This window comes from Argiope bruennichi, chromosome 5 (assembly GCF_947563725.1).
Source record: "Argiope bruennichi chromosome 5, qqArgBrue1.1, whole genome shotgun sequence".
NCBI lineage: Eukaryota > Metazoa > Arthropoda > Arachnida > Araneae > Araneidae > Argiope > Argiope bruennichi.
The window spans coordinates 107,498,801-107,510,199 of NC_079155.1; the positions used below are offsets into that span (position 1 = coordinate 107,498,801).

Below are 11,399 nucleotides of genomic sequence, written 5' to 3' on the forward strand. Positions count from 1 at the left end.
GTTCCACAGCTCTCACACATTACCCACGCCATGACTACAGCTTGCCCACATTGCTGAAGCCACCAGCTCAACTACGATTCCACTGTTCGCTCTCGCACATGTTACTCAACCTCTCCAACCCCATAAAGATCCCACATCTCGCTCTCGCACATGTTACTCAACCTCTCCAACCCCATAAAGATCCCACATCTCGCTCTCGCACATGTTACTCAACCTCTCCAACCCCATAAAGATCCCACATCTCGCTCTCGCGCACATTGCCCACTGTTCCAGCCCCACCACGATTCCACTCACTCACATTGCTCAAGCCACCAGTCCCATCACATTCCACAGCTCGCACACTCATTACCCACGCCTCGAAACTCCACCAGATTACACTACTCACATGTTGAAACTACCGAGATTTCGCAGCTATCACACATTACCCGCGTCCTCAAATCCACACTACTCAGCCTTACGAAAATATATAACATGACCGATTGACGATGACGCATTCACTTTTCATTTACCCACTGCAAAAACCCATAGAGCTTCTGACTACACATTGTCTACTTCCACTTATGCTTTCGCTCCATTCCCGCTTACCGTGAAGTTGTACAGATTACGTTGCTCGCACAACTACCAATTACTACTTCGTACATCATACCCCATTTTCGTAATGCACATCAAAAGGCAATTCCGTTTTCGAATGCATCTTGCCCAGATTATGAATTTATCTCACTGCCTTATTTCGCCAGGGGGATCAAATATTTAGCCTTTGTATAGGTACACGAAAACGAATTTTTAAAAATACCGATCCCGGAGCCGCTTATCCAACTTGAATGTGCGAGAAGAGTTAAAGGGCAATAAACCTAGGATGTGAAACTCATTAAATCCATTAATTTTATAAATTCTATTAAATACTTCCAATGTTCTGTACTATAAACAATTTAAAAGAAGTTCGACACCAAATTTGACATTCTGAAATTGTTAATCTTTAGTTCTTCCTTTCGTATCTCGTGACTGACTACTGTCAAAACAACTGGCGAATAAAATCCGAGTTAGTTTAAGTATATTATTCAATAAAATAAAGAGCGATTTAATTCCAATCAAAGAGTGATATTTGGATGCAACACTTAGTTTTAAGACGTATAGCATCACTAAGCTTTCCTGTGACATTTTTAGGATTTGCATTTTAATTTGGAATCTAGCTATGCGAGAGCATTATACTACCTATAACAAATGGATACAAGACCAATAAAAAAATTCTAAAATGCAACCAAAATTTTGAAATTTAAGTAAGTTGAATTTAAGCCGCAATCGATTGAAATTTTATGTTTAATATAACATGTCTGACAATTTAGGATTTGATCACGTTATGGCACCGGGTATTAAGTAAACGAAACTAATAAAATATACAATTAAAGATTAAATTTACTAGGTTTATGAAGTTGAACATTCATGATTTTCACTCCTACACATATGAGGTGTCCGAAATGCGCATCGCATTAAGTCGTCTCTGAATTGAAATGAAAGGAATTAAAATTCGAAGTCGCAAAACTCAATACTTCTAATGCCTTGTATATTATATGAATTGAAATGAAATCTTGGGGATATTTATCTAATAAGGAAGTCAAGGACTTAATATAAATAGGAAGCTAATACTAATTACAGAAACTAAGAAAAAGTATTTTAAGTTATACAATTCAGATTTAATAAAACTCAAGAAAACCTAACAATTTCGAATTATTTCAAACAGAAAGGAAGTTTCTTTAGGATTTCGAGTGGCAACTTGAGAAAGCACAATATAAATTAGTGAGATTTTCTACATATAATAAGCATGAGATAATTTCATTTAACATATAAAAAGGTTAATAAGATTAGAATTCCACTAGTATTTTTTTAAATTAAAGCAACTTTCATATTTTAGAGACAAAGTAAGATTACAGGATCAGTTGTCATTTTTTAAACGTGAAGAGGGAAAATAGATGCACCATACTTTATAAATTTCTAAAGCAGTACCGAAAAATTGTAATCTAATTTCTAAATCGTAAATCTAGAATTGTGAAAGTTTAGTGTGTATTTAAACTGATTATTTAGCCGAGATGTTATTCGGCATTCACATAATCGCTTATGTTTATATTTAAAAAATTCTAATCTGTAACTTCGGAAATTTAAGATGCCTCCATATTTGATAGAATATTTGTTTTAACCCCATAAAAAAAATCAGCGACAATCTAATTTTTCCAGATGCAATACCTACAATCACCCATCTAATTAAATAACTGAAAGCAGTCAATAAATGCCGACTTTGCTGGTAAACAAATTCGGTTTATATTCAGTAAGCTGAAATTTACAGTACCATAATATGTAAATGAATAGCGATTTGTACCGAATCTATTACTTGAATTTACAATATTCAATAAAAAGTTGGATCAGGAAAAATCTGCAGGAACTGCGAATACGTTTTATGTTTAATTCGCGATGAACGGGAAATATCCTTAAATGAAGTTGTACTGGGAACTGAATGAAAACGCTTAAAGTAAAGTTCGAAATTATATTTTGTGGATAAAACGATTATCATACTAATAGTCCTAAAAAATTAGCATCGACTTATTTTTAAACCAAAATTAAAAGAAATTTTTCCACTTTTCATCAAGATTCGTTTTTGAAAATTTACCATCGTTTTAATAAAGATTGTGTAAGAACTATTCGTTTCTAACTCCGAGGAAATCCATGGTATCGCATAGATCTTAATTCGCTATCAAGTTTGAGAAAGAATTTAAAATCCATTTTAAAAATGCCTGGGATTATTAATCAAATTAGAAATAGAGCGTTAAAACCTGAAACTAGTTTTTTTTTAATGAACGCGGAAAAATATTCACAATCTTCGAATAGTCTACAATAGCAGCCTCTGAGCCGCTAGGATTCCACAATTATGCAGACATAATACCTGGATAGTCCAATGCAACAGAAGGAGATCCGTCCTTTAACCATAAGCGACTCGAATGGCCCATTAAGGTATGATGAGCTGATCCAGAAGGCGTTTCTTTAAAGCCAGAGAGAAGCTAGCACTGGATTTTAACTAGGCATGATGAAGAATGGCAGTGACATCAACGCATTCAGTTACATAAAATATGAACGTAAAGATGCAGGTGTCGCTTAATTCCAATTATCTTCTGAGAAATGATCTGCAAGAGAAATTGAAGCGAATGCTGGCTAAGATTAATTATGAATAGATATTAACATTTCAAAAATTGATTAGTATTGGTTTAATGCAATGATTTCAAAGAAAGGCAAACAGTTCAAATCATAGACGAATCCAATAGAAGAATATACAAGGTATTCCATACATTGAAATACAGACTGTTCTTTAAAATGCGAACATGTTTTTTCATTCAGAAGAATATTTATCTTTTTAATTCTTTACATGCAATACTATTTCATGGAATAGTGCAAGATCATTTGGTTTAATTTTATTAATATTCCATTTCGCCAAACAATCCATTTGAAGGTAAACAATTTTGCACTATGATCAGCAGATGAACACAATACCTGATATGGCACGGCTTCCCTCCACAAACGAAAGAAGGAACAAGAAGGGTAATAAGTGTTAAAAACAAACAATTATTGCTAATAAAATGTAACCTCATTAATCCAAGTGACAAAACCCTATTAATGGAGTTGAAAACACTTAATTCCATTACAACGTTTGGAACAGTATAATTAAGAATCTATAGTTACATTTTAAACATTTTCCTTCAAAGAAAAAAGATTATCGTACGGAAACCTTTTTGAAGCTAACGATCCCTAGCTATGATAATTGTGCGATGTCGAAATTCAAAGGCGTGCTTTAGTCCTACATTACACCTTAATATCAGGCTGACATACTTACCATGGATTGCAAGATGCAATCCTATATGTATTATGTACAGCATTCAATGTTATTCGAACAGAATTAGACCTAGAGTTAACAGATTTGGATCATAATGGACAACTTAAGGAGAAAGCAATCACCATGAAATAATTTTCTAAAGTTTAATTATTGAGAGAAACCTTTGAGAAATATATTCGGATGAATTTTGCAATTTGAAAGCTCTTGTGAATCATTTCGTAATATATGGCATCGTTTGTGCACGAATTAAAAAGAAATCAACTTCAGTAACGTTTTAGTGTTTCTTTAATTTGAATTATTTTCAAGTTTAATTTTATATTATTATATTTAATTTTATTTTTTTACCAAATACAATGGTGCAAATATTTAACAAAATTTACAATTGAACATAAATTTAAAGATGGAGCCTAACGTAAAGCTGCTGGTATCAGCAAACATAACATCCTTATGTAAATAGGAAACTGAATGAAATGAAGCAATTTTAAATCGGAAGCCGAAGTTCAATGTACAATCCAATGTAAATTGAATTGCCAATTTTATGAAATAATTCCTTTTGACGACAAGAGCTATCCTTTAACATAAAGTGCACGATATAGTATTTCTTTTTATTTAATTTTCAATTTTGATTATCTTTTTGCCGTACGAGATGAATCGACTCCCTTAGATGCACAAGTCGGACTATTTGGATTCGAATTGCCAAGTAAACCATTAAGATAGATAAAATACTTCGAATTTTTTCCCAAATCCTATATAGTTTTTGCATAAATTGTATTATTGAAATATTAAATGCGTTATGCATTTTTATGAACTTGCTTTGACAAGACATTGAAAACCCGAAATAAATCAGGCGATTGCTTGAATTCGAGTCATTCTTTTCAAAATTATTTGAAGGAAGATTTTCTTCCTTGTTAAGCCTCTCTAATGTCCAAGAATATTTATTCTTAATCCGAAAGTTTGGTAAAGCATCCTGTTGCACACTTAATACCAGTGCTATTCAACTAAATCAAAATATCCATTACTTTTTAAATATTTAAATATACGATTCAGTTGAACGAAATCGTAAACAAACCATCAGGACTGATACATTTATGCAACGAAAATAAATCTTTCAACTGCTCAATATATTTTACTTCCAATTGCAATAGAAAAAATCTTTAAATGCATATACCAAAAAATTTATTGGTACATAATGCTATATATATTTCTAATATGATTTCATTATATTTTATTACATTTGTTAATTATAGGAATTGAAAACTTGAAATATCCGAGCAGAAATAATTATTACAGAATTTATAATGCAATAGATTTCGTATAAACCGTTTTCATTGAATTGACGTTATTGGGTACATTGCGATATTTTAGTACAGTTAAAAACAAATGAAAAATTAAAATTGAAGTCTTACATAATTTTCAATCAGGGAAAAAGGTCTTGCTATTTTGTTTCGAAGCTGGTCTTTCACAAGTATATGCACTCGAATTGGAAAACCTCGAATCTCCTAATACAAGAACATTTTTTAGAACTTTATTGCACAAAAGTGCATAATTATTTAAACTAAAACATGCAGATAGTTTAAGTTATATTTATAATGCTTCCAAAATACCTCGCATACTTTCAGGTAGAATTGTCTCTACCATTGCATTTACTTCAGTATTTAAGTAAATCAAGAAAGTTAAGTATTGCTGGCTCCCCATAAGATGCCTCTGACTTTATGAAGGTGCTTAATATCGAAATTAAAATTTTTAGACTCATGAATGTAGCATTGAATAAATAGGACTCTGGTAATATGGCAAAATATGAAGCACTCCATTATACATTCTTTATTTTTTGATCGAAATGTCATTAAAACAACCCTCACAAAATATTTTACAGTCGAATAAAAGAATTTAGAAATTTCCCCCATGCTTCAAATCGATACGAGACTAAAAATATTTCATTCACACTTCATAAGATTACAAAAGTCTTTATATATTATCTGAAAGGATACACAATGTTTGTACTTCTAAATTAGAATTTTCTTTATGCAGGAAGTAATATATGTACTACTCTTATAATCTGAGGTAATTCTATAAACATTCCTAAACATTTTCGAAGTTTGGATGAAACTTTTATATGAATAAAAATATTCCGTATGAGATCAGAAATGCCAAACAAGTTTTATTTCAGAATGATAATATTGCCCAATTCTTACAAATAAATTTGATACCAAAGTAAGATTTCTCAGCGATATATTACGTTTTATGTTTCTTTACCTCAGAACAAGTGAAATCCCTACAGAGCTAATAAACCCAATTTCCGCATTTAAAATCAACTTTTTTATTTGTCTACATTTGATTTTTTAATAAACTTTAGATTTTAAATAGTAACATCGTTAAAAATTTTCGGCAAAAAGAAATTTATTATGAACCGATATTTCAACTAAGTTTTCAGAATCTTCAATAAATATTAAATAAAACAACTAAATCGTAATTCATTGAGAAATTTAATGACGCAAATAAACTTACCCAATATAATCGTAAATATCGATGTTTATCTTCTCTACGATATTACTCAATCACGTAATATAAACAAATGTCAATATATATTAATTTCAGCATTGTGGCTATTTCAATTTCCACAATAATCATGAAAGAAATCAATAGGGTTACACAAAGAACTACAAAAGAAGCATTGATCAATCTATATAATTTTTATAGGGTAATAAAGAGATGGATATTTTGCATACATCGTTCTATTCTTCCAAAGATCTTTACAAGGTGGCAGTTCAGCAAGAGCGAGGAGTTTAAGGAATCAAAAAAAATATTTATCCAAATTCGAATCCGAAAGAAGTATTATGCACAAGAAATATCAATGCTGTTAAATAAACAGCAATTAATGCAATAAATATAAAAATAATTTTGTCAGCTATTGTATAAATAAAGAAAAGGGTAAAATACAGGTGATCGGTCATTCATTCAGCAAACATGGTAATTACTTTAAATACTATCAGTTAGATTTTCATGTCAAGGGCGAAAAGTAATGGTCCAGAATCATAAGTGCTAGTGAAAAAAAAATGAAAATATTTGGTTTCGAATCCTGGCTAATCCTTGCTGAATATTCCAACATTATGTCGTTAACCATTACCAAGACAGTCAGTTATTGAGTTCGCATTCGGTAACCAAGAAAATGATATTGAACATATTCTTGTGCACTGTTTGAAGAATTCAACTCAAAAAACTTATCAATGGAACAAGCTTTCTTTCATTCAATAAGAAATTTCGTCTCTTAAAATTCTGATCCAAAAAAACTATTTTTCATAAACGCTTTCTTCAAATTTTTCTTTGTTCACTGAAGTTTTTTGTTATTTATTAAATCTGACTCTGGATTACATACCTCGCTGCTAAAAATCCCAGATTTTCCAATTCAATCAATCAATCAATTATTTAGTTCAAAACTGTATTGCCTTCCATGACGAACTTGACATAAAAAAAGGAAACGTAATTTAAGCATTAAAAAACTCAATGTATTTTTCGAATTATATCTGGCTTTCTATAAATATGATAAATAAAAAAAAAGAGTTGAATTAACGAATGAAATTTGGCATGTGATATTTTAGTTAAATATATAGATTACTAAAAAATTTTGAAAGAAATTCATTCAAAGGAAGTTAGTATGAGTGTCCGAATAATTGTAGCTATAACTACAAAACGAAAAGAGCTGGCTAAATAAAATTTGGTACCTGGATTTAGAATCTACTGTGTATATATATCAGTATTGTAAGCGAATTTATAAAAAGCTTAATCGTCTGTCTATGTACCTTTGCATGCATGTAAAAACATAAATTCAATAATTTCAGAAAAATGAAATTTGGTATGTTTTCATATTTCTGCAATTGTTGTTTTGAGTTCAATTTGATTTCAATTAGTTGAGAAAGATACTCAATGGCTTTATTAAGAACAATGTCAGGGTCTGTGGCTTTTCTAGGATTTATTTTCCTTATTATGGAGATGTTATCATGTGGTGAGAAAGGTTTGGTATTTCTCTGCAGTCTGAGTTGTAGAAACCTCTACGTGTATGTATCTTTTTATTATTTATACTTATTTGCATATTTCTATGTACTTCTATATTTCAAATTTACATCCGAAGACTACATAGAAGCTTCTTTAATCAAATCAAGAATCATCCTACTCCAATCATCAAATCTAAAACATCCTTCGCCGACAATAAAAAGAAAGATGCTTACATATAAGAGAGAAAAAAATTAGAACGAGTAGGGCTTCGAAACTTTCTTGCATACTCGCCATTGAATGTGTTTCTCCTTCCCCTCAATAAAGAATGTGACATTTGGCTAGACAATGGATACCTTGAGTGCTCATCCTGTTATTTCCAGAGTTCTTAATCAAACCTCTTTGTGCTTTGAAAAGAAAAACCAAGCATAGATTTTAGACTAATTGTTTTCATTGTCAAAAAATTAAAATTTGACCTTAAATTAAAATTTTAGTTACAAGATCACACAGGAGATTTCATTTATATAATCATTGTGTTTTCGAGTTATTGGGTTTATATGCATTAGATAACACAGATTTACAGATGATGAGCTTTTTGACAGATTTAATCAAAAATTTGATCAAAATCAACACTTAAGATGCTAAATTTAGAAAGAAAATTTTATTTGCACAGTTCGTTGTGCATTATAAATATCGTTTTAATTTTTCTTAAACGGACAGGCATAACATTCATGCGAACAGGTTTTATTTTAAATTCGGCAAAAATATATAACTTTAGTTCAAACACTGTATATCGAATTTCATCCATACAGCCCAAATCGGTTTGGAGATATTACATTCACAGGCAGACAGATAATAATAGTATCAAAAAAGTGTCTTTCCAATGAAGGGGCTGTGCAATCTGGAAATTTGTAGAAATCTTAAGATATACAAAATATTGAAAATGGCCACTTTAAATTGATACGGATTGACTTATAATTTTGTATCAGAAGATTTTTAAAACTTAGTTAAAATCATTCAAATATTTATCTGTTCTTTCCTAAACTTTATTCTAAGTGAAAATTATAGGCATACTTAAGATGCTTTTTAGTTAAATATTTGAAATTTTCTAAAGATTCTGTTTGGCCTTCAGGCTTCAGAAAAGGGCAAATGCTCTGACATTCTACCGAACACCTTCGAGTAGCAAGCATTAATGAATCAAATTCTATTAATAACAAATTGGTTTATAAACAACCTATTAATAATTCAAATAGGATGATGGTCTTAAAAATATAACATTCTTTAACAGATGAACAACCAAAATATAATTAAAAAAAACTTTAAAGAGGAGAAAATTAACTGATAATATTTTAATCAAGTATAGAGTCTGCGCATGTTCGCGAATTTGACTCTTAAAATTACTAATAAATGAAGAAATATTTTGAAATTAAAATATAGTTTTGAAATATATGATTTGGAATGATTCATAGTAACTCTAGGAACAATGGACAAATATAGATGAAATTTATTTAAAAAAAAAGAAAAAGTATAAAATTATTTTTCGATATCGAGATTCGAACAGCAGAATGCAATGAAACACAGTGCTGATCTAGCCATCAAGCCTCGTACCTCGAGAGCGTCTGAAGGGTCTAATATTCTCATTACGACTCGGCAATAAGTTTTAAGTACGGTGTAAATCTGGTTTTAAAAGCAGAATGCTAAGAATAGGAATAGTATGATATGGTATGGTATTGTGAGATTTAATGGCGCAAGAGCCAAATATGGCCATACTGCGCCAAACAAATGGTATTAATAAATGCCAAGTACAATTCAGTCATACAATTTAAAATTAAATTCTCGTGATAAAATTAAAGACATCTAGTAATGAATATTAGCAGTGGTTTTAAAATTGCAACTCGCATCCCAGAAAGTAAATTTTTTCAAAAATGTTAAAAGATTAAAATACCAATTCGAAAGGTGCAACATTCATAACATTAAAACAAGTACAATAAATTACAAAACCAAGTGATAAGAGAAAAAAAATCATTGTAATCTTTTGATCCCACGTTTCTTCAAGTATTTGTTATGAATGGGGGTACTGAAAGATTCACAGTGGAAATTTTTAAGATCCCATTGAATTTGACAGTCTTGGGGACTTTGTTTAAACACAGTTTTATCAACTGTGGTGGAAACGATAGAAGATTCTGGAGCAGGTGGAGTTTCATCAATTGTTTCATTAGGGTTATATTCAATTGCATTATCTGATTCTATATCACTGTCGGTGTTACGATTGGACATATTTGTGGTCATGGTTTTATTATCTTTAGGCTTGGAGTTTTTCTTATATTTTTTCCTGTTAATAACGGTTTTGAAACTAGCTAAGTTTTGTGAAGTGTCAGCAACTTTACACTGTGGGATATCTTGAGTAGTGTCTTCCATAGGAATACTGGGTGAAAAGTCTTTTATAAATGATTCAGATTTGGGACAAATTTCAGAGGGTGCATAAGATGGTTGAAACGGATAATTATCAACATGCATGATTATAGGCATTATCTGAGTGCCTCTTGTTTCTAGTGTTTTCTTGGCAGCATTAGAATAGATGGATCCATCAACAGGTCTACGAGCTTTCACCATTCGCTTTGCTTCTGGATATGAAATGCCTTTCTTCACCTTTTCAGCAATCACTTCTTTTTCCAATATCCACGATGGACAGGAGCGAGAAAAGGACGTGTGCGAACCTTTGCAAGTGAAGCATGTTTCCGGTGCGTTACAGTCAGAGTTTTCATGGCCTGTTTCTGCACAGCGGGCGCAATTTAGAGATCCGCGGCAAGAAGCTTTGGAGTGACCAAAACGCTGGCACTTGAAACATCGCAAGGGATTCGGGATATAAGGCCGGACCGCCAATTTCATGTAACCAGCTTTAATGTATTCAGGTATTTTAGACGAATGAAATGTTAGTATCAAATGCTTGGTTTCAAGGAGTTGTCAATCTTTTCGTATTGTTATACGACGGACATGAGTAACCCCTTGACTTTCCAAATCCTTAGTTATTTGAGCAGCTGGAGTATGAAAAAGTTCTCCGCAAGATATTACTCCTTTGGAAAAGTTTAAAGTCGAATGTGCACTGACAGTCACTGGAAAAGATGCAATGTTTGTCATTTTCATAATCTGGTGAGCTTGTTTTTGAGAGAGAACCTCAATGAGCAAATCTCCCGAACGTAATTTCCGAACAGTTGATACTGTCCCAAGATGTGCCGATATACTTTTCTCAACTAAAAAAGGTGAAACGGAATGAAACGTATCGTTGGTAGAAAATACTCTTTTCAAAATAAAAAACTTATCGAAATGTTTTGAACATGATGAATCGTTTTGAATTTGATGCCCACTGAAGGGAGCTTTGTTTTTTTTACCCATGCACAAAAGGTCATGAGGTTCGGGTCCCGACGGCACCGCCCACCACCGAGCCCTACAAGGGATGGCAGTTACCGGCTCTGAGCACCCCAGCCTCGGCACTTACCATGGTGCTAGTCCAGACTTATACGCTCAGAGCCACCTCCAG

At 31.9% G+C, this 11,399-nt stretch overlaps 1 protein-coding gene and 1 long non-coding RNA gene across 2 annotated transcripts; both read right to left on the minus strand.

Moving 5' to 3' along the window:
• Positions 1-2,376: 2,376 nt before the first annotated feature.
• LOC129969617 (uncharacterized) lies at positions 2,377-6,515 on the minus strand. The gene is made up of 3 exons (XR_008784545.1): positions 6,380-6,515; positions 5,281-5,373; positions 2,377-3,170 (listed from the first exon to the last, which is right to left on the minus strand). It is a non-coding gene; the product is annotated as an uncharacterized LOC129969617 (long non-coding RNA).
• A 3,368-nt stretch (positions 6,516-9,883) lies between these two features.
• Positions 9,884-10,750, minus strand: LOC129968333 (uncharacterized). Its single transcript, XM_056082190.1, has one exon. The coding sequence runs from the start codon at positions 10,748-10,750 to the stop codon at positions 9,884-9,886; it is 867 nt and encodes a 288-aa protein (XP_055938165.1).
• Positions 10,751-11,399: the final 649 nt, after the last annotated feature.

Bases quoted from the DNA above. Each gene is read 5' to 3' on its own strand.
- LOC129968333 (XM_056082190.1), bottom strand. From the start codon at position 10,750: ATGAAATTGGCGGTCCGGCCTTATATCCCGAATCCCTTGCGATGTTTC.